Source organism: Scedosporium apiospermum (assembly GCF_000732125.1).
Source record: "Scedosporium apiospermum strain IHEM 14462 chromosome Unknown SEQ_SAPIO_0022, whole genome shotgun sequence".
NCBI lineage: Eukaryota > Fungi > Ascomycota > Sordariomycetes > Microascales > Microascaceae > Scedosporium > Scedosporium apiospermum.
Genome location: NW_015971723.1, coordinates 37,876 through 60,553, shown reverse-complemented (window position 1 = coordinate 60,553; position 22,678 = coordinate 37,876). Strand labels below are relative to the sequence as shown.

At 51.1% G+C, this 22,678-nt stretch overlaps 5 protein-coding genes and 3 pseudogenes across 5 annotated transcripts; 5 read left to right on the top strand and 3 right to left on the bottom strand.

Moving 5' to 3' along the window:
- Nucleotides 1-978: 978 nt before the first annotated feature.
- On the top strand, nucleotides 979-2,136 carry SAPIO_CDS0325 (annotated as a pseudogene; the record flags this gene model as incomplete).
- Nucleotides 2,137-2,859: 723 nt separating this feature from the next.
- SAPIO_CDS0324 lies at nucleotides 2,860-3,669 on the top strand (annotated as a pseudogene; the record flags this gene model as incomplete).
- Nucleotides 3,670-4,282: 613 nt separating this feature from the next.
- SAPIO_CDS0323 (putative dioxygenase) lies at nucleotides 4,283-5,557 on the top strand (the record flags this gene model as incomplete). The annotated part of the gene is made up of 2 exons (XM_016783134.1): nucleotides 4,283-4,382; nucleotides 4,545-5,557. 2 exons carry the CDS (start codon nucleotides 4,283-4,285, stop codon nucleotides 5,555-5,557), a joined length of 1,113 nt encoding a protein of 370 aa, XP_016646334.1.
- Nucleotides 5,558-5,696: 139 nt separating this feature from the next.
- Nucleotides 5,697-7,752, bottom strand: SAPIO_CDS0322 (Iron transport multicopper oxidase FET3; the record flags this gene model as incomplete). The annotated part of the gene is made up of 4 exons (XM_016783133.1): nucleotides 5,697-5,922; nucleotides 5,979-6,204; nucleotides 6,272-6,848; nucleotides 6,910-7,752. 4 exons carry the CDS (start codon nucleotides 7,750-7,752, stop codon nucleotides 5,697-5,699), a joined length of 1,872 nt encoding a protein of 623 aa, XP_016646333.1.
- Nucleotides 7,753-8,433: 681 nt separating this feature from the next.
- Nucleotides 8,434-9,139, top strand: SAPIO_CDS0321 (Plasma membrane iron permease; the record flags this gene model as incomplete). Its single annotated transcript, XM_016783132.1, has 2 exons — nucleotides 8,434-8,589; nucleotides 8,693-9,139. 2 exons carry the CDS (start codon nucleotides 8,434-8,436, stop codon nucleotides 9,137-9,139), a joined length of 603 nt encoding a protein of 200 aa, XP_016646332.1.
- A 1,626-nt stretch (nucleotides 9,140-10,765) lies between these two features.
- On the top strand, nucleotides 10,766-12,709 carry SAPIO_CDS0320 (Formate dehydrogenase; the record flags this gene model as incomplete). The annotated part of the gene is made up of 5 exons (XM_016783131.1): nucleotides 10,766-10,768; nucleotides 10,998-11,045; nucleotides 11,498-11,652; nucleotides 11,742-12,286; nucleotides 12,363-12,709. 5 exons carry the CDS (start codon nucleotides 10,766-10,768, stop codon nucleotides 12,707-12,709), a joined length of 1,098 nt encoding a protein of 365 aa, XP_016646331.1.
- Nucleotides 12,710-13,519: 810 nt separating this feature from the next.
- Nucleotides 13,520-15,263, bottom strand: SAPIO_CDS0319 (putative permease C29B12.14c; the record flags this gene model as incomplete). The annotated part of the gene is made up of 3 exons (XM_016783130.1): nucleotides 13,520-14,701; nucleotides 14,759-14,838; nucleotides 14,900-15,263. The coding sequence occupies 3 exons, from the start codon at nucleotides 15,261-15,263 to the stop codon at nucleotides 13,520-13,522; spliced, it is 1,626 nt and encodes a 541-aa protein (XP_016646330.1).
- Nucleotides 15,264-17,140: 1,877 nt separating this feature from the next.
- Nucleotides 17,141-18,133, bottom strand: SAPIO_CDS0318 (annotated as a pseudogene; the record flags this gene model as incomplete).
- Between the last annotated feature and the right edge of the window lie 4,545 nt (nucleotides 18,134-22,678).

Sequence of the window (22,678 nt, the reverse complement as noted above, 5' to 3'; positions counted from 1 at the left end):
GCAAGTAGTAACTGTCACTCAATTCTCAGCAGCTTCCGATATAAACGTAGAAGATGTTTAAAACCCAGTGATCACACTGCCCTTAGTTATCGGCATGCCGCAATCCTCGCCGGTAAGTGGTTCCATATCCTTTGGATCGGGGGAGACATGGCGTAGTAGCGAGCGGCTTTGCCGTAAGTAGCAGCAACGTATGTTCCCAGGAGCTACTGCCCCTCGTGAGTGATCTAGCTCCCATTACTTTGAGAATGAAGGCTCGCCCAGAGTAGGCACCAACGGTCCACACCCTTGCACAGTAACAACAACAATCAATTGTGAGCCCTTGGTGTCTAATATGAGGGAGTCTTCAGTTTCAAAGCTAGGGTTTGACGTGTCGCGCTCTAGAGAAAGGTTTTCATGAGAATATTTCGGGGTCCAATCTAGTACTCGATGCCTAGGCCGTAATGACGCACCCTTGGGGATCTGAGCTGATATGGCGTCTGGTGTTAGACTTGACGGCTTCTACGGACACCTCGTCCGTGACGGCACCCTGTTGCACGTAAATCAATGATGGAAGCACCGTTCTTGCGATCTGGGGTTCTCCCTGCCAGACATTTGTTTGCAAAAGGCGGGCAAGTAATCCATCTCTGTTAAACATGTGCTGGACGGATGGCCCGCGAAGCGAGAGAACGCAGCGCTCTTCATAAGAGTGGGAGATGTCTTATCTCAGAATCAGAGGAATTTGTTTCTTATAGATGTGATGATGATTGGCAGAAGTGGGAAGTGCAGTTAGTTAAGAGGCGATATCCAGCTGAAGGATTCGAGTAAGCATAAATGCCTCGATAATGCGCTGCTATGTGCTGCCCCGATGAATGCATTCCAATGAGTGGTTTAGTATTAAGTGGGATATTGCTTTAAGCACATCAACATCTTGTCGTTTCATTGCTGCCTGCGTCGAGTGGGAAAAATTCCAAGACCGATCTCCGAAGATTCAACAGCAAGATGTCGTCGTCTCAGGCCCATCTGCAAATTTACACCGGCCCAATTCATCGAGATGACGGAGCGAGCTTCCACATCTTTCCCCAACTGCCTCCCGAGATTCGCTGCCTCATTTGGAGGCAGTTGCTCGAGCGCCCGCGCCTGGTCAAACTCTGTCTTTGGGACAAACGACGCATTGTAATCGGGGCAGATAGCGGTTATCGTGTTTCTGCGGACAACGCGCACAGGTTGAATAACAGATTGCTACGAGTTAACATGGAATCAAGACAACTCGCCTTGAGATTCTATCGAGTCCACATCCCCTGCACGTTTACGAAGGAAAGGATACAATGGGACGCGCCAAGCACACGAGAAGAGCGTCTCTACGTCAACCCCGAGTACGATTTTCTTTATATCACGTCGGATTCTTCCCACCTCCATACGGCCAGCTTCCTCTACGACCTCAAGACAGTCTACGACCCCCGTAATGTTGGTCTGCTGAATCTGGCCATTGACTCCAGTGAGCTGACCATGCTGTTCTACTCACTCGATGTTCCGAATCTCGCCGCCCAGATTAGACCCGAGGTTAAAAGTGGCTTCGCGAATGTCATTTCGCAACTACGCGAAGTTTTCTTCGTCACTGTGACATCGGTCGGACGCCAAGTTCATCGTTACTTGCACGGGTTCTTCCTGGACCGCAACGTGTTCAATCGCTCTTATCCGATCATGGCAATAACGGCCGACTTTGATCGTCTGCATCGGGATCCGCGTGATATTTCCGAGGATCTCAAAGATATACTCATGGTGACATTTCCACGGCAAGACATCTTTCACTTTTGGACACAACTTCTTCATAAATTTGAGATATCTCCAACCCGGATTTCCTATCGATTACTCCTAGCTAGCAAACCGTTCCCAGCGTTCAAGCGTATCAACGATCGAGGAAGCGCCAATGCATGGCTACAAAAGGAAGATGATATGTGGTGGGAGGCTTCGAAGGAGGATCCGCGCGAACCCAACTCCAGGCCCGATATGGAACAGGCCGTGAAGCCGGCTATAGGTTTTTGGCTGTTTCCTATCGAGGCTCTGGATGCAATTCCTGAGGATGGCACACCATGGTCGGAAGGTTCCATGTTGGACTTGTCGAAGTATTGGCCTGAGCTCGCGCTTTTCAGTTTGTAAAAGAATAAGCAGTCTACATTTTTAGCTATCGGCGGAGAGAAGTCTATTAGCGGCCTAGGTGACACTCTGGCGTGGTTACTCCGAGTCCTTTCCCATACTAGAAGAGACATTTAAAGCCGCGGACCATTATATCGGATCCTCGTCTCTCACAGCTTGTCCCGTGCGGCCATGCCCGAGACTGCAGAGGATGTTGAAGGATCATATTAATAAATCGCTGTGTTAAGCCTAGCCCTAGACTTGTCGGGTTTATCCACGAGGTGTGAAAAAGTACTGCCGGGTTCGTCAGAAACTATATCACTCCAGGTGTGCGATGGACCAACGTTTCCTGATAGAAAGAGAGCAAGCGGGTCGTGGTGTACATAGCCAGCACAAGGCAGGCGCTCGCTTTGCGGATAGTGTTCGGGAGAGAAATGTCCAGCTTCTATGATTTCATTTCAGGAACTGCCGAGCTTTTTGCAATATGCCGAGAATGTCACGCACTGTCCCAGCACCTCCACTTTCTGGCGTTCCAGAACTTTTAAGATCGGCTACCGTCACTCCGCAAGTGGAGGACAACTTGAAGACTCCAGGCGAAAAAAATTATCAGAAATCCTGGAGAGGCGTTGACGTCATAGACACATTGTCGTCTGCGTCCCGACGTCAAGCAATCTACAGTAGACTTCTACAGGTGTTGTTGTCCCATCAAAGCTCATCGGCAAGTCAGTCCCCGGATCATTTCATACAATGGTGTCAACCCGGTGGCCAAATGGGACCAAAGCCGCGATAAGCTTCACCATGGATAATCTCGGGGAGGCGCAGGATGTCAACAAAGGCGTCTGGCCCGCCGATGTCCCCGTCGGGTCTCATTACTCTGTCAAGGAGAAACTCCCTCGGATGCTAGACATGTTGGACAAGTACGGCATTAGAGCCACATATTTCGCTGAATCATGGAGCCTTGGAGTTTATCCCGATGCTGTACGATCGCTATCAGCCCGCGGGCACGAAGTCGCTTGGCATGGATATCAGCACGAGGTCTGGCACAGTCTCTCGCGTGAAGAGGAGATCCTCAATTTCCGCAAGAGCTTCGCAGAGTCTGAAAAATACGGAATACGCTATAAAGGGTTCCGACCACCTGGTGGTTCAATCAATGAGAGGACGTATGAACTTTTACGCGAGCGCGACGTCAAATACGTCTCCCCTCTCGGAAAGCTGGGTATCGACAACGGCATCGTTGTGCTGCCATTTGAATGGAAAACCGTCGATGCCTTCTACTACATGGGCAAGTTTTCGGGCATCAGAGAGTCTCACGGGGAACAAAAGGAGGTTCTTGCGCCAAGCGATCTCGAATCGTACCTTCTTTCCAGGATCGGAGAGGTGGTTCAGTCGGGCGACTACATTTCGATTCTTTTCCATCCGTTCCTCCAAACGAGCGAGGAGAAATTTGCCGTCATGGAAAAAATCCTAGCTCGCATCAGCCATGACGAGGAAATATGGTGCGCTCCATGTGGCGAGGTGGCAGATTGGGTGGCAGAGCATAGCTCGGTGTTTCGATAACGCCCCAGCCATATTTTCTTAGAGATTTCTTGCCCGCGCAGAGCTGGGGTTTGTAGCCGTGGTCAATCCCCCGTTTCCAGAGACCCAATTGGAAAGGCCTATTTTGACTACGGGATCTCGCAACTCGGGTCGCCTCCCGATTTTCCCCAATCACCAAGATGTGTGCATCTTATCCCGCTCAGATCGCACAAGGCGTAATGGCAACCGGCGTCTTCCGAGCCGCTCCCCGCCGTGCAGGCGTGAAGGCAGACGGCGAGGAAATCGTGCGTCGATAAGACTAGCGGCTATCATTTGTTGATTATTACCTCAGATAGCTCAGGCATGGCGTCGAGAAAATGGTTTGGTAGGATGGATCAATGAAATAGTGTCTCGCCTGAGTCCCCTTATCATTGCCCGTTCTCAGTGACCAAGATAAGAAATGGGGACCCGGCGACTACCGATCCCAGCCTCCTGCTGGGGTTTCGTCTATAAAAAGCATGTCCACTCGCGTTTTTGAGGCCGGACGCATTTTTCACCTCGCAGAAAAATCATCGACCGTAGACAACGAACTTACGCACCACCCAGCAAACTTTCTCAAACTCGCCCAGAACCTTTTCGCTTTTCTCTTGTCGAAATGAGCTCCCAAATCAAGGTTGAACCCCTCGTTGTCCCGAAAAGTTCGGACGTAAACTTTGGTGCGACAGTCACCAATGTCGATGTCGAGAATCTGAGTGGTAAGATCCGAGTGATTGATGCTTGCTTTGTGTGAATGTTTCCAAATTACTATCTTCAATCGAAGGAGAATACCCGTAAAATCGGTAACCTCCTGGTAAGGCTCCCATCTCAGACCGCCTGTTTTCTGCTTCTTACGGTAACTAACCGTTGAGCACCAACAGATGCGGATTTTGATATTCTCCGTGATGCCTTGTTCACACATCAAGTGCTCGTCTTGAGGAACCAGAGCCACGTTTCTCCCAAGGCCCAGTATGAAGTTACGCAGCGCTTCGACCCAGAGGCCCAGGGTTCGTACGGCCATGGCAAGACCCTTGATGCCAAGCGTTCTGTTCTCCACCCTGATTTGAAGACCATCCCGCACCAGCCCCAAGTCCAGGTCATCGGGAATGGTTTCGTTCCCTCCTACGAAGGCCTGGAAAATATTCAGCTGCGCCATCCGCACCACCGTACTTTCCACGAGACAGCCATCCCCGATGAGGACGACCTGGATTACACCAGGTTCTACCGGTGGCATATCGACGCCGCTTTGTACGGTCTTGCTCCTCCCGTGGCGACGACGCTGCTGGCTGTTAAGGTCCCATCCGGACGAACGCAAACGCTGAGGTACGACGACGGTTCCGGAGACGAGATGCAGGTCCCCCTCGGCACAACAGCATTCGTCAACGGAGAAACCATGTACGATATTCTTTCAGAGGAAGATAAGGAGCTTGCTCGCACCACCAAGGTCGAATATGCGCCGCATCCGTACATCTGGATGTCCTCGGCCAAATCCCGCCCCACCGGTCTTGGGCTGGTGTCTGAGGGCAAGGAACTCGACGAATCCGAGCTACCTCTCATCGACCCGGCCGCGATTCAGATCCTTCCGCTCTGCTGGAAGAACCCCGCAACCGGTCGCCTGGCCTTGCAGGTTCATCCCTCCGCGGTGCGCAAATTGCATCTCGGGGACGGGACCGTGATTGACGACCTCGAAAAGGTTCGTGATTTTGTCTACCGCCTGCAGAGGCCCGGAATCGCCCCCAATCTCGTTTACGCTCACGACTGGGAGGAGGGCGACTTTGTAATCTTCCACAACCGAGGTGTCCTTCACTCTGTCGTTGGGGCCTTTGCCGAGGACGAAGTTAGATTGTTCCGGCAGTGCAACATTGCAGGAAGCGAAATGCCGGTTGGGGCTTGATTCCTATTCTGAAGATCTCAATATTGCGCTTGGGTATAACTTGGTTTTTCTATTCGCTTTCCTTGTCTAGCTTGGTCGTCCATGAGAATGCAGAAAAAAAAAAGAAAAGGAGAAGATCAATTTCAATACAATGCTTGTTTTACCTCCCGGAATCTCTTTCACTGTCATGTCTCGAATTAAATTGATGATGAGGCTCATCTTCAGCACCATCTGTATGCCTGCCGATCAGCGGAGCCAAGGTGGGCGATTCAGGAGGTTCTGGCTCCCCTTCTTGGGCTGTTATGCCATACCAACCCACAACTCCGACTCCAGCAATGCCCATGATGCAGCTGAAAATGAAGGCAAATAAGCCACTAGCCGTGAACCTGAGATGGCGTTAGCAAATGTGAATCACCTAGGGATTCCGTTGCCGTATACATACCCGTCTGGGAGCCGAGGCGGAGGAGCATTTTGGCCTGTCAAATCTAACAAATTATGAGTGTTTCCAGCAGCGTTCCCAGATACAGGAATGTTGCCAGCCGCACACGCCTTCAGGTGGTCTTTGGGAATGGTGATCATGTCCTGGAGGTCCCTAGGAGCCTCAACAAATGTTGCGACCAGACCGGAGACTACGTGCCATTCGATATGACAGTGGAAGAGCCACACACCTGCCAGCGAGATCATTCGTTAGATTTTACATTCCCAACGTTGTAGTTTTGTAGAGGCCGCACTCACCTGGATTGTCGGCCTTGAATCGCAGGACAATGTTTCCATTCGGCCACACTACTAGAGTATCCCGTCTTATAGGCGACTTAGGCCAGCCCACTTCCGAGATCGCAGACTCATCAAACTTCCCACCATCTTCAGCAGAGCGATGGATAGCTTGGAATTGATGCCCGTGAAGATGGAAGGGATGGCGGGCATCGTCCAGATTGTTGACCACAATTTGGACGATCTCATCCTTGTCCAGGACAAAGCTGTTAGTATATTCACCGTAGATTCGTGAGTTCGTTACAAGGTCGCCAGCACTGAGGACGGTGTAGAGACTCGGCACTTTAGGTGCCTTATAGGTGATATTGTTGAAGAAGGCGTAGTTCGCCCCATCGCGGAGGTTGTCCATGATGACGTCGAGCTCAATGACACGGTCCGGTTCGGGCAACAACGGTTCTTCGTCGTAAGGAACCAAAGTCACGTCATCAATGGGATCAAACTCATCGACGGTGGCAGGCTGCGGGAGTTCCCTGTCTTCGTTATACACTAGCCAGCCAGTAACATTCCAGTTCAACTCGGGTGGTAGAACATCAAAAAGTGACTGAATAATTAACCTCAAGTAAGTAAGGATTCAGGTTTTGGGGTGTGTTATCGTAACGTACAGTGTCCATGCTTCCTACAAAGGCAAAATTCTCTCTGGCCTTGTCCTTGGTAGAGAGCAGGAAACTGCATCGTTGGCCGGCCGAAAGAGAAATCATGTTGGTTTTGACAGGTTTCGTGTAGACGCCATCCACCTCCACGATGGTCATTGAGTGCCCCTCAAACCATAGGTACTGGGTGGCAAAAGCACCAAGGTTAATAACTCTGAACAGGTATGTTTTGCCGGGATGGATCGCTACAGCCAGGTTCTGGGTTTCGTTCACAAGCGCAGCTTGCGGGACGGGCTCAGCACCGGTGGGGTTGTTCTTTGCCAGAAACTGAGGGATGAGCTCTGACATTTGGTCATGGTACCAATCAGATAGGGTGAGAACAAGCTCTTCGTCGTACTTGCTTTTGAATGGTGCTTCGGGGTCATGGATGATGAGAGGGCCCCGGAGTCCGTCAGGGTATTGACTGTGCGTGTGGGAGTGATACCAGTAGGTTCCATGTTGCTCAGCCTTGAATTTGTACGTGAAGGAGCCGCCTGGATGTATCGGGCACTGGGTCACTTGCTCTGGGCCGTCCATGTGAGGTGTGCCCTGCATAAACATGCCGTGGAAATGTAGCGAGGTAGACTGGTTGCCAAGGTGGTTGTTGACGTTGACGATAATCGTATCGCCGACGTTCGCATCGATACGCGGCAGGGGCCACTGCCCGTTGATACCGATAGTTGGTCGGACACAGGCATTGTCGGGGTTTGCATGCACCCAACCAATATCGAAGTTGTGTTCAACAACGGCGGCCCAGGCCTGCTGCACGACGGTGCAAAAGACGGAGAACCCGAGCACCCCTCGCAAGGAGGCCATGATTGCAAGGCTCGTGGGGTAGGCGCAGCTTCTGTTACTTGCAGAGGCAGATCGGGTCGGACAGTTGGGGGGGGGAAAAAATAAGGAATCAGGTGAGTGGATCTACACCCTGGAAACGCGTAACTTCCTCCGTCGCTGGATGAGCGAGAGTCGGAGCTCTGGGGTAGAGCCCACTTTTTTTGGTGAGATGTTTTTTGGGGGGCAAAGTTAGAAAAGGAACAGTTCAGGACCAAATCCATCACCTAACCGAACTTGGCATTCTGCTGCGGCGAGTTGGACGGACCCTTTCAGTCCTGACCCTGACACGTGTGCGGCAATCTTATCAATCTGATCAGACGCAAAAAATCAGCAAACTTTATCACGGGAGGCCCAAGCAAGGCAAGGGGCAGGGGCGACGGACAGAGAGGAATTCCCTCTTCGATTATGTAAGGTCTCGCGTGATGATGTGGTCTGCCCCAAATTTTTCTCGCTTCTCGACCGCTATCGGACTAGTCGGACGTGAGCAGCAGATCCAGTCTGGTGTTTCAGCGCTCAGCCAATGGGACAGGGACTCCTGGATCAGTCTTTTCTCCCCGCGGAGTTCTCAAGAAATTCTTCGCGACTCGAGCAACGACATCTCATCTCGGCGAGGAGCTAGATAGAGAATCCCTTCGTCTCGTAAGTTCGTAACCTTCAGCGACCATGGCGGGAAGCTTGTTTTCCGTCCCGATTTTCCTCGTCGTCTTCCGAGAGACCCTCGAGACCGCCATCATCGTCTCGGTCTTGCTGGCGTTTTTGAAGCAGACTCTAGACCGGCCGGGCCAGGATGGCAAGATCTATAACGCCTTTCGGAGACAGGTATGCATCTCCCAAGTTCCTTGCATCTTGCCATAACTTGTCGGTCGTGCCCAGACGCACATAACTTTTTGCGCAACCTGACGCGAACGACCACACCATCTAGGTATGGTTAGGCACAGCCGTTGGGTTTTCCATCTGTATGACGATTGCGGCGGGAATTATCGGTATTTTCTACGGGTTCGGGAAAGACGCCTGGCAAGACCAAGAGTATTATTACGAAGGCATCTTTTCTCTCATTTCGTCGGTCGTCATCACCGTCATGGGCGTCGCTCTGCTGCGCGTCGGTCGCATGCAGGAGAAATGGCGCTCCAAGCTGGCGACGGCGATCGAGGCCCCCCTCAGTGCCAACGTTGGACAACCCTTAATCAAGCGCGTCTTTGAAAAATACTCCATGTTCCTCTTGCCTTTCATAACTATCTTGAGAGAAGGCATTGAAGGCATTGTGTTTGTGGCCGGTGTTTCTTTTTCTGCTCCAGTAAGCGCAATTCCCCTCGCCGTGCTCGCGGGATTTTTGCTAGGAGCGGCCATTGGATATGCTGTTTATAAGTAAGTTCTACTTATTGTCTTATTGACCTCTCAAGGGGAGTTAACAGGATTGGGGTTGGGGGGAGCCGGGCGCCGCCGAAATTATTAACATTCGATTTAGGGGCGGATCGGGCGCAAAAATCCAGACTTTCCTCGTCTTGTCGACATGCTTCCTGTACCTAGTCGCCGCAGGATTATTTTCTCGGGCCTTTTGGTGCTTCGAAACGCAGCAGTGGAATAAAGTCATCGGCGGCGACGCTGCGGAGCTCGGGGATGGACCGGGATCCTACGACATCGATCGGAATGTCTGGCATCTCAATGTAAGATCCCGTTTTCTCGGGGTTCGGATTTGTGCTTATTTTTACGTTTTTCACTAACCCTTCTAAACCTACTAGTGCTGCAATCCCAGACTAAACGGCGGGGGTGGCTGGGGGGTGCTTAATGCGGTCTTTGGTTGGACCAACTCGGCGACATATGGCTCTGTGATATCATATAATTTGTATTGGGCTGTTGTTATCTCTGGATTCCTTCTCTTGAGACATCGAGAAGCCCATGGAATCTTTTCCTTTCAAAAGTTCCGAGATTCATTGGCTGTTACTATCCCGCGTCTGAGGATCCGTGGGGATTAATGGGGTTCCGGGGGAGATTTCGTTAGAGTACCGCCGAGTGTCTTCGTGTTAGGGCTGAACTCTGCGATTGTGCCGTTGCCTTTAAAAAGTTCAGCACTTGTCCATCAATTACTTATTACCAATTCAATGCGTCGTATCCAGGTACGCAGAGTAATGTTAGGCAAAAGTATCTATTTTTAAATCCTCCGTCGTTGTCCGTTGATTTGCAGGGCAGCCTATACTCTGTGCTTTGTGTTGGTCGGCGACCGCCACCAAAGGTATCAAAGGAGGAGTATTAGAGCATCGTTGTAATTTGATATGGGACGTATTTTATCGTGTGTTTGCTTGCATCCCGTCCGCCCATCCGCATGTCACCACCCATTAAACCGAGCAAGGGGGAGGAACATGGAGGTAGGAGTACCATGCCCAGGAATACACTGGGGTAGAAACAGGGCCGAAAAGGTAGAGCCCGGAGAGCTTGTTACAGGCGACTCGGAGTCGAGCTCGAATTCGGTATCAATATGCCGAACCCCCTCATGCCCGCATTGATCCGCACGCTTAACTCAAAGCGGTCAGAAGCTCCACCTTGTAAGTACCGAGCCATGCAGAGGGGGGAAGAGCACGAAGCGATGAGGGGCTGATGTGGCTCGAAGCACATCCCATGTAAGGATGTGCGACACGACGGATGAAGGAGAGGGAGAGGGAGAGGAGAGCATGCTCGCGCGACTGTTGGATGGGGGAAGAAATTTTGCCTATACCACAGGTAGGAAGGGAGGTGGGGTGGGATGGGAGGACGGCTTGATTACCTAGTGCCTATACGCAATAATCGGCATGTCGCTTTGATCATCAAGGTCAATGAAGCCATCTATAAATATATGTTCGCTCCCTGTCGAGAGGGGGTTGTCTTGTTCGTCATTCCATCTCCCAGTTTTCCTTTACTGTTTGGCAGAGAAACCTCCCATATAAGCTTCGACACTACTTCGCCATTCTGCTCGCTTCCAGCTTCAGCAACTAAACACCCACGTCACAACACATCAACCAAAATGGTATTGTTTACCCGGCCCTCCATATATGCGTTGATATTTCTGGTCTTCTATATGGAACAATATAGAGACGGCAGGGGACGTGTGCTTTGTTGTTGGGTACCATATCCTTCCTCAAGAGGAGTGGCGCGTGACACAACAACTGCCCCTGTCTCTGCTCCTATCCCGTCCCTCAAGGGCGAAGATGCTACCGATACTAGAGTTCCTAATACTGACGGCTGTGTTCAAATAGGGCAAGGTTCTTCTCGTTCTATACGACGGTGGCCAGCACGCCGAAGATGTGAGTCCATCCCCGTTTCCTCTCGCGTGGTCGTCGTCGTCCATCCCAACACTCGATCAAGCATATTACCCCATGGGCCTACCCCATAGCATGCATGCCATAAATGATACCCTGGTAGCTTCAATTGGCTTGCAATCAGATCCTGGGGAGAATCCGGGGGAGGAGCTGTTCGACCTTGATTCTTGGACTTGGGGGTCGGGGTGGGGTAGTCCGCAATCAAAGAACCCCAGTGCGGGGTAGCAAGCTTGACCATGTAGTGGCCCTATAATGCGATGCAGTGTCGCACGCTAGGCAGTTCTTAGTGCTTGGCTGAGCTGCGGCAGCTCCCATGGCCGGACACTTCTCGGTGTTCGGATGCTTAATCGACGATCGACGAGTGTTGGGCGGAAAGACGCGGCCTTAGAATGATCTTTGGAAACTGGACTAACCCCTCTTTCTTCCACACTTATCAGGTTCCGGAGCTTCTTGGCACCACCGAAAATGAGCTTGGTCTCCGCAAGTGGCTCGAGGATCAGGGCCACACTCTTGTGACCACCTCTGATAAGGAGGGTGAGGACTCTACCTTTGATAGGGAGCTCGTTGACGCCGAAGTCATCATCACCACTCCGTAAGTATCTCATATTCCTCATTCAGCACTTCTCTTGATATATAATTGACTAACGAATCCTTTTTTTTTTTTTTTTTTCTCTTCTGCAGCTTCCACCCCGGTTACTTGACCGCCGAGCGCCTCGCCAAGGCCAAGAACCTCAAGATTGCCATCACCGCGGGCGTCGGCTCCGACCATGTCGACCTCAACTTCGCCAACAAGACCAACGGCGGTATCACCGTCGTCGAGGTGACCGGCTCTAACGTCGTCTCCGTCGCCGAGCACGTCATCATGACTATCCTCGTCCTCGTCCGCAACTTCGTCCCCGCCCACGAGATCATCGAGCGCGGCGACTGGAACGTCGCCGAGGCCGCCAAGAACGAATTCGATCTTGAGGGCAAGGTTGTCGGTACTGTTGGTGCTGGCCGCATCGGCGAGCGTGTCCTTCGCAGGCTCAAGCCCTTCGACTGCAAGGAGCTCCTCTACTATGATTACCAGGGTCTCTCTGCCGAGACGGAGAAGGAGATTGGCTGCCGTCGCGTGGCGTCGGTCGAGGAGCTCGTCTCTCAGTGTGACGTTGTCACCATTAACTGCCCTCTCCATGAGAGCACCCTGGGCCTGTTCAACAAGGACCTCATTGCCAAGATGAAGCCTGGTGAGTTATATCTTCTTCTTCCCCTCACATGACATAGGATAACATGGGATGTTGTGATATTAACAAACCATATTAGGTTCCTGGCTCGTCAACACCGCTCGTGGTGCTATCGTTGTTAAGGAGGACGTTGCCGCTGCGCTCAAGAGCGGTCACCTCCGCGGCTATGGTGGTGACGTGTGGTTCCCTCAGCCCGCGCCCAAGGACCATCCCCTCCGCTACGCCAAGAACCCCTTCGGCGGTGGCAATGCCATGGTTCCCCACGTCTCCGGTACCTCGATCGACGCTCAGCAGCGCTACGCTGCCGGTGTCAAGAGCATCCTCGACAGCTACTTCTCTGGTCGCCACGATTACAGGCCCCAGGACTTGATTGTCCACCAAGGTGACTACGCTACTCGGGCGTACGGTGAGAGGAACAAGAAATAAATTCGTATGGTTGTCGATAGGAGAGGAGAACCGGTTGGGCGCAGTGTATAACTAGGCTTCCTGATTGATCAGGTTCTACTCTTTTAATGAACTCTTTTCTTTTAACAAAAACGAAGTAAGAAATGGATTGGTGAACTTTTACTACTGTCATTTCTGTTGCCAAGAGGAATACGATCATCATCCTTAAGAAGCCCACTCGTGCCAAGGGCAGAGATATGCGATGTCGGTGGTGCCATCGTCAAACGCAACGGTTCGAGGTGCAAAATCGGTGTTAATCCTCGCCCGGTTCCTGTCCGATGTCCTGCCCGTAAGCTCGCATCTCATCATATCCTGCTCCAGGGATATTTCGCGTTAACCCTTACGACAGGCGGGAGAGAACCTGTGGAATTCTCACAGAACCAGCCGAGGCCCTAACCGTCCGCCTCTGTGTCATAGAAACAGCGGAGACAGAAGTTGTCCCGCTTGTTCACAAAAGTATTGAGGATATAACGACCCAGCTCTAGGTCATGATATTGAACTGGTTTGGTCTTCGGCTTTAGTCGTGTTGTGTCGACTAGAAGCGATCAAAATCGCCGATCTACATGGAGAAACTAATGTTATTGACACAAATTAATTACACTGCCGAGCCCAAGTCCGCTGTACATATCTGGCACTATACTCCAGATCACACATGAACAGTCCTCTATGTGCTGGGGCGGACTTGGTTAGGCAAGCACAAGCACCAAGGCGAAATCCTGAAGCAAGAAACTAAATCGCGAGTCCTACATTGTTCTCGAACGTAAAGTCATCAGTCACAGAAACACATTCCACCTATTGCTCCGAAATTTCCGACAACCCCTTGGCGCCCTCTTCGTCCGTCCCTCGACTGCGATAGTCGTAGGCGACGTATACCTCGTCGATTGCCTCCCCGACTTCCAACCACTTGTCGCTAGTAGCCGGGATGGGAAATGCTTGACATAAACCCCAGTAAACCCCAGATGAGACGATGAAACCACCGAAGAAATTGACATTAAAGAGATAGGTCGCGCCGACAGGTACGTCCCTCCCAATAGCCCCAGCGAAACCAACGACGTTTATGAGGATACCTGCTATGTAGGCTGCATACCCACGCCAGTGGATGCCAAAGGTAAAGTAGTACGGACCGGTTTTGCGAGCATCATAAAGCCCCTTAATATCGAGGTATCCCTGGCGCACAAAGTAGTAGTCGCTAATCATGACTCCCGCGATCGAGCTGAGAAACACGCTATAGGAGGAGAGATAGAGCGTAAACTGGTTGGCCGATGTAAGCAAGTTGTAGGGACACATAGCGAGGCCAATGGCCGCGCAGATATATCCGCCACGCCGAATATTGAGATATCGCGGGAGTAGGGCAGTCATGTCCGTCCCAGCCGATACTGAGTTGGCGGCAATGTTGGTACCAAGTTGGGCAAGTGAGAACGCCGTGGCAATGACAAAAACGCCGAATCGTTGCCCAGAGCCACCATCATCAATATATCTCTCGAGTAAAGTCAACGGATCCCAGATCGGTCCGCCCTCCGCAGGGTAAATCAGTGTCGACGCCGAGGAGACAACAATGCCGATAAATGAGGTCACGGCAAAGCCGCATGGAATCGCGAACAGTTGAGACCAAAAGGCGTCCCGAGGCTTGGCGGCGAATCGCGTGAAATCTGGATCGTTTACAATCAGAGTCGCAAAGTTGGCGATCGATGACATGACTCCCTTCACGAACTCCCATGCGAGATCACTCCCATGAATTGTGTGCTTCTGTCGGACGATAGGCCCTATTCCTCCAGCGCGAACGACAGTCCATATGAGAAAGGCGATACCGGCGACCGGCACAAAATAAGATTTGACGGTGAAAAGATGCCGGACTTTGTGGACGGGAAACCAAATGGCAGGAAGCGAACAGAACCAGAAGATGAAAAAGGAGACCCAATCGGCCGTCGTCGTCCCGGAGCTCTCAGAGAATGTGTTCGGGATCTTCTCACGGTCCTGGGAATAGGAGTTAATAGGGGCACTTCTAGATCGGTTCATAAGACTCCAACGTACCCAGCTCTTCCAGATCGATCTAATCATGATATAGACGCAGTGTCCTCCGATATAAGACTGAACGCCGTACCAAACGCAAGCTGATAACAGATAAGCTTAACCGTGTTGAGAATTCTTCCCCATCAATCACTTCCAACTTACCCATTGCTGCGCGGTTAAAGACTGGCCAGAGGCTACCCCATATTCCGAATGAGGATCGACTGACAACCGGAAACCCGATATGATAAACGGCACCAATGCGCCCAGTCAGGCAAATGAAAATAGCGGCAATAGCATAGCCGATCCACACGCAGAGCCATGATTGCCACCATGATAGACCATTGACTATCATGGCAGACGAAATCATCCAAGTGTTGATATTGAAGGAATCAGCGATCCAGAAACCGACAAAGTTCCATGGTCCCCATTGGCGGCGTGCAGGCTCGACGGGTTTGAGATCGTGGTTCGTGAGCTGTGACTCAGTGTAAGCCGCAGAAGCCCTCGCTGTGGCTGTCGGCGCTGCCATTGCGTGGAGGATTTACCATCAGTTGGGCTGTCGTGAGCCCGGGCTCGGCTTCACACGGGAGCTTGTCGGCCCATCTTTGTATTTTTGACCCGAATGACATTGCTTATTTTGTTTGAGACAGCTATGTCGACCTAAGATGGGTCTCGGGGATTCCGTTCTTGTTTTGATCGGAATCACTGACTCGAGAACACAATTGACGCCAATGAGTAGTGCTTTTTCCTCCCAATGTTGATTGAGATGGTGATTCATGCAATGGATCGACCGAGACGAGAAATAGAAACAAACCTTTCGAGATAAATACACAAGGAGTGGGTGAGATTTGTATCCGGTGGCTTGATGATAGTTTATATCAAGGCATGGATGCCGCCTCTTGTCATAGTTGTATTCCACTGCTATTATCAAACGACAGCTCCAACCCCCACGTCCGACTGCCTACTCATACTTCTGTTATCGAAACCTTTTGCCGTTGTCGAGCCACACGATCGGCTCCTTACTCGGTTCCTCTCGATTAACCTGCAGGTTTCTCCCCTAACCCATCTGCGCAGTACTCGCTATCAGGGCTGCAAAGAGATGATGTCCCACTAACACAGAGTGACTGGTCGTGTGACTCGTGTCATTATTTTTTCCCCCTGTGGCACCAAAACATTTCCGCTTTTTGACATACAAGTCAAATTATTTGAAGACTCTGAATTTCGCCTTCATAGCATTTTCACCCATACGACTATGTCCCATCGTAGATTGGATTTTCTCCTTATCTGCGGCCTTATCTATGTCAAGTCGCAACCAGGGACCTGGTGGGAGGGGTTGCGTGGTTCGGTATGATAAGAGATGTGCCAATGAGGAGCTCAGTTACCCAGAGCCCCCTGCCAGAGTTCGGTCACTGATAGCGCAAAGGAGTAGGCTCTGTGGCCATCAAGATGGCGGACTCGTGTCTGTAAGGCATGCGGAGAAGGTGGAGGAGATGTATCCACCTTCTTTGGATGGAGAGTTTGCGACAGATGGGGAAGGCGGACACTCCCGGCGCCATCAGAGCAGCGCCAGATTATTTTGGTGTGGGCATTACTCGATCTTATCGAGTCAGCCATCTTTGCATATCTCCTGTCAGCCCCGCCCCGCCATTCCCATGCGCAAGGTTGTGATAGACGTGCATGCCCCGAGCCAAGACAATGGGACGGGTGATGGGGCGTGCTTTACTGTAAGCATACCTTACTCCCAATACAATCGCTTATATCATTATATGCAATGCGTAACATTGATGGCATTCCCACTGAAAAAAACCCGATGTACGCACCCGACCCCCACATAAAAGGTTGTTTGCAAGTTGGATTGTATCATACTATAATCTCCAAGTATTAACCACATTGTCAGAGCAACAAAGTCGGGAATCCCACCGCACCGTTACCATTCTTTTCGTCTCATTCCCTTCCTCGTTTTGGCATCCACCATAACCTTTACATTCAAGGTTCAATATTTATTCGTTTTCTTGACGGTCGAATGAAGGCAGGATGCGCCACCTCTGCTCTGCTTGTCTGATGACTTGCTCCACCTATATCATTATCTGGTCGCCTCTCTCACCATAACTCTTGCTAAATAACCAAAAGGTCGGCGGCCACACCAGGACGAGGAGTAAGCTCACGGGACATAACACCTGTCAGATGGAATATCCCGACCTCAAGCTTGTCCTAGGAAACAGATAAGTGAAATTTAAGTTTTCGGCCGAGTTGCGGTATGGGCGTTGTTCGCCAGCCCACTTGTGGAATGAAAGTCGTCCTCGCCGGTAAGAGAACCTGATTCGAAGATAAGGGCGGTAATAATAAACATCGGATCCCGTGCGATGACGACCAAAGAGCGGCATTCAGATACCGCGCCCAAATTCATTAGATAGCAGCGATAGACGCGATCTCCAAGCCACCGCTGACAACGTCCAAGCCAGTGGCCACAAGGCTCAAGCCGACATCAGGCACACCAAGCTGTGCGTAATTCCAAATCGCGTAGGCCAGCGCAGAGAAGCTGGCTATGGTCTCGCCGACTAACTGCTCTGGGAGGCTCCCGTACAACCTCAGCTGAAAGTCTGGCTTGCCCTTCTCCTTCTCCGAAGGTCTGATGACCGCCACAAGCCGGTCATATGCGTCCAATAGCACAATACTCCGGTGAGCCTTGGGCATGTCTTTGTCGCGCACCTTTCGTACTGTCCAGGTAAGCGGGCCTAAACTACTGCTCCATACCATGTGGCCAGCGCTTGGCGAGTGCTTCCCGGGGATCCCGGACCGCCGCGATACGTAGTGGCTGATTCCACTAGGATCTTGTTGGGGAGTATGAAGGATGAAATCTCGAGTGTCGCTAAATACCTGCGCAGTGGCTACCACTCTCTCGGGCGTGCCAAAAGGTACTGTGCCTGTTGATGCGCCGACTGCGAGAACGCGAATGTGAGGTGTAGACTTCTGAGGATCCCACGCCCTCAAAGATTTCTTCACTTTGGTATTTCCTTCCGCTGACATCCCCTCGGCGGGTGTGTATTCAATGGGTGAAAATCCCCTTTGGAAACCTGGCCATTCAATTCGGAAGACCACTCGCTCCCCAGACGCATCAAATACCGCAGTTGGAAATTTTATCTCGCCGTCGATTTTCATCTCATAGATCGCTGATGGGGAGATTGTGGAGAAGCGATCTGTAAAGTTGCGCAGAGTCGCCTCATTCGCTGGGACCGAAGGTGGCCCGGCCGGCGAGGGCGCAGCCTTGGTGCCGCTTTCGGTATCGATGAGAAAGCTGGCGTCTAGTTGCGGAATGGGATCGGAGTGCCAGGGTACAGCAACATATCGGATGCCACATCGTGGACAATAATGCGTAATTGAATAATATGTGGGCGCCATCATGACGCTGCAATTACACAATAGACATCCGATGAGGCCCATGGCAGTGTTTCCCGCGGCCCTATCGAGAAAGGTAAGAGAACGATCAGCACCAAGAATCGCTATTCGGCGAGACAGCCCAAGCAACATGGCTACTGTACCTTGCATCTGAGATCATATCCATCACCCTAATGGATTTCCCTACATGTTGACATGCTGGGCACCGCACTGTCTCTGGTTCGGTGTTTAGATGTGATATTGGAATTGGGTTTGCCGCCATGATGATGTTGATGAAGATGATGCGCTTCAATGGTTATTGGGGTTTTATGATACATGAGAGTGGTCGTTCGCGGATGATCCGGGAGCGGACTCTGGTATTTAAGAAGCACCCATCCCGTCTAATGTATGGTGATTCTTGCAGCAGGGATTCACTGAGCTACCCTCGGCTTCTGATCCCATCAAAAGGCCTAAACCGAGAAGCGAACCCATTTTCTACCAGCTGAGGATGGCTGTATTCTTGGCGCGCAGATCAGGGTATCAGTGCATTCAGCATTGCTTGTTCGGCAGCTGAGGTTGCCAAGACGTCGAAGTCGGTCAGACCACTTCCGTCTCCCACGTGGGACTAGTGATTGGGCTCTGTTGGAGATGCACCAAGGACATGGGCCAAAGACATGGGCCAAGCCCCAATTGATTATCAAAGAGACAATTCCAAACTGTCCGGTGTTCAGCAAATTTCGTATTGTGCCCAGCTCCTAGGCTAATTGGACTCCCCGCAAAGATGACCCCAAACTATCCTTGCTCGCAGCCCAATACGAACCACACACACAAACCCCTTCTTAAAGATCCGCGGCTCCCTTGGAGCCCCGTCCGGCCCACGTTGGTAGATGCATTCGCTCACTCGTCATGGTCCTGCTTGGAGTTACGGAGGCGTCCGACCACCAGCCACACCAAACTTAACGGTGGTGACGACTTGTCAAACACTTGCATTCTACAATTTTCTCGACGTGGGTTATGTAGCAAACACGAGCCGACGTGGCCGGCTCCGTCAAGATGCTGGGCATCTCCTCTCGACAACTCCATCTGTAGAGCCTGTTTTCACTCGGAATGGTGAAAATGGGGCAGTCGTTTTCCCTCAACAGCCGTCTTGCTTAGCGTTTGTTAGCGTCTTGTGCGTCTCGATTCCCTAGTCCTTTACTGACAAAGAGGACAAAGAGTTCAACGGGTATTGTCGTCCGCCAATTGGACATCGGCTCCATGGTAATAATTCCCTGGGGAAAGTCGAGATATGAGATCAATGTAGTGGTGAAAGTGATCGCTATTATCGTCAGCCTTCAATTCTCCCTCCCTGCCGCGCTCGAATCGGGTTATCCTGAAGACATCAGCAGCATCCGTTTATTCTCATCTCCGCCAGGTTGTAGATTATATGTTGAAGCCTAGGTTTGGGGCATTCGGGGATAGAGCTTCAGTGAATATTGATGGGCCCCCATTCTCCTCCCTGGTATCCATTGCTACAAGACAGAGAACCCAACATAACGGATGTTGTAGAGTAGAGAGCACTATATCGATCGGTACTCGTGATAGATATAAGCCAGGCGAAAGTTAAGAAATACAGCGAGTCCGTTTCGACCCTCTTCTGTTCCCATTAGTCAACATAATGCCAGCATTCTTCGAGAGCAAAAGGCGGGTTTAATTCGTGGCTCGTCGAAAGATTTTACGGGATTCCTGTAGTCTGTTGGCTAGAATTTGCGATGTCGCAGTTGGAAAGGGCTGTGTTGGCTGGCATAGCCTCCTCTACCTAGCTTCTCTCGCCATCCCCCACTTTCCTACTTCCGCTCCTCGACCGCGAGCACGGCGGCTTCGGAGTTGAATAGAGAGGCCGAAGAGAAGAGATGGATAAAATGTATGAGGGGAGGCTTCTAAATATGTATAATAGGCGAAATCAGTCACTCGTGAGTCGTGCCTGTCTGTACACGATGTATTAACAACTCATATTACTATCGCGGGTAAGATGACCCTTACGACGAAACGACCACTGATATGAGCGGTCTTGTACAAAACGGGCATAATCAGTTAGCTCGTTAATGGCCAGGACAATTCTGGGTCAGCCAGGCTCAGTAGGTCCAGCGCTTGCGCTTTTTGTCATTGGAACCGGCCCGCTCCAATGACCTTGCCTGGGCGATTTTGCTTAGCATATCGACGTTTCAGTCTCGCGGTTACCGAAATCGTGTCGGTGTGTGTCGAACTGCGCAGCATAGCCACCACAGATTTTGCCTGTCCCATGCGCCTCTCTTGGCTGCACGACGCTATCAGATCTAATCGCATCATCCTGGACGAATCAACAAGCTTCAGCTACAGCAGGGATCCCGCATTTCCGTTGAGCCAGGCTGGCCAGGCTAACCAGCTGAATGCACTTCTGCGCATCGGTACTCTCCTTGACGTCACACCGTTCAAGAAGTGAATTTCTTTCAAGGTCGAAGTTGCATGAAGCTGTGCCAGCAACATCAATGCATCTTTCAATTTTACCCTACATCCCACCATCGCGAACTTGAGGAGCTGAAGGTCATCAGTGTAAAGCCGACAATGAGCGAAACTACGTTTGCCCGTCTTGACATTTGGTGTGTATACCCGGTTAGTGGTTCATACACCCAATTCCAACGACTACTCTTTTGGATTGCGGTTTTTACGGCTGTTATTTTCCAATCCCACGAATGGCTTGCTGCTGGTGCGATTGCTTTCGCTTTCACATACTCGAACATCACCGCCATCCACTCGCTCTTTCTCGCTCTTCAGCCGCGAAAGGGTTACGATGCGGATTATTTTGCCGCTCAAATTGTCGTTCAATACTCTCTATTCGCTACTATTTTGTGTATTCTCTTTTCCCCACGACTACTAGGCAGAAACGCATTCGCATTCTACCTTTGGTGGTGTGTCCTGATGTTCATCGTCAGACAGGTCGCTACATATGCCATATTCGATCCTTCCCTAATAACAATACCTCCCGGCGTCGGCGAAAAGGGAGTTTGCCAAAATCCGTGCGACAGCCTGGAACCCCGGACGATGTTCCATGGTAATGGCGACGGCGGTCTTCAGCCTTTGTTGTGGAGTGCTATTCAGTCCAAGGTAACTTGGAACTCAACCTCCGGTAACGAGACACTTTGCTTAGGTCGTCCAGATCGGACGACGGGGATTTGCACTTTGAACCTGACACGACCCATCCCGGCTCCCAGCCCGACATGGAGAGCCTGCATCCCAAGTGAAGAATGGATTAAAGGCGCAGGAGAAATATCTTCGGACCCAAGGTACGAATGGATTAGAGACATCTGGATTCGGTACTACATCCTCAGCGCGCCTATGCTGTTTATCGCTCTTGCTATAGGCTTCAAGTCGCCTCTTCAAACCCGTAACAGACTTTTTAGGCGGCTGAGGATGAAGTATGTTGCTCGAAATCCTCGACAGTCATCCATCCGTCTCACATACATTTACGCCCTCATCGGCTTGAGATATCTCTGGATGTTTCTATTATTGCTCGCGCCGGAATTACATGTCGCGAGGGCCTTGGGTCGCTTGTTCTGCTGGGTGCTAAAAAAATTACATGTACCATTGCCGACTAGCTTCGGTAACCTTGTCCAGCTTCAACTTGCGCCTACGAAAACAAGATACCTGTTCGCCAAAACCATGGCAGTGATATGGTACATTTTCTCCCCCACAATCTACATCGCATGGATTAGTGGTGCCCTCTACCTCGGAATTCAAACAGAGGTGAACAGTTCTTGGATCCCAGAGTCTGAGCCCATTGTGGCGGTTGGCCAGTGGTCTCCATGGGTTGTATTTGCCTTCGGCGCTATTGCTGCAGTTATCCTCAGGATGAATGGGAGTTCAAGGTGGAAGAAGCAACCTATTGTCTTAGAAGAGGATGGCGACGAGTGTTTGGCACCAAGGCCGCTGCATGTAGCATTTCGAAAAGCCCAGAAGCAGACTGAGATTTCCGGTTCACAGTGGCAGTACTATATGAATTCATTCTGGTATTTGTACCATGAGTTTAAATACTGGTGGGAATATACTATAGATGCATCCGCCGAGGAAACTCCGGCAAAAGGATATAGAGAAGCGGTGGTGGATGCGGATATAGAGGCGTGCCCGGTGGTTTGGGACAATATGTCTCTCCACCCGCCGATGATGCAGCTGAAATCATCCGCTGCTTCCTCACGGGCAAGTCAATGTACTGCTAGTTCAGTATGAAGACTTCGGCAACCCTCTCAAGGCCGCTCTGTCCATGCTATACGAAGAACATGCAATCTTCCGACCTCTTCTAAGTGATTTTCCTCCTCGAGTGAGACATCGCCGTCCTGCCATCCACGAACCGAGGGCCGACTTTATCGTAAAAATTATTCAAGGAACCCAGACATCATATCAACGTAAGGAGGGAGATTGGAGACTGTTATCGGATTCTGATAGGTCTTCCTCGTTGGTATTGTCCATCGCGCCATGGGGACGGCTTCCTTAATATCGGGAGTTCTGCGACGGAGGGAGAGCTATACGTCATTATAGGTGGCGGTGTTGGATAAC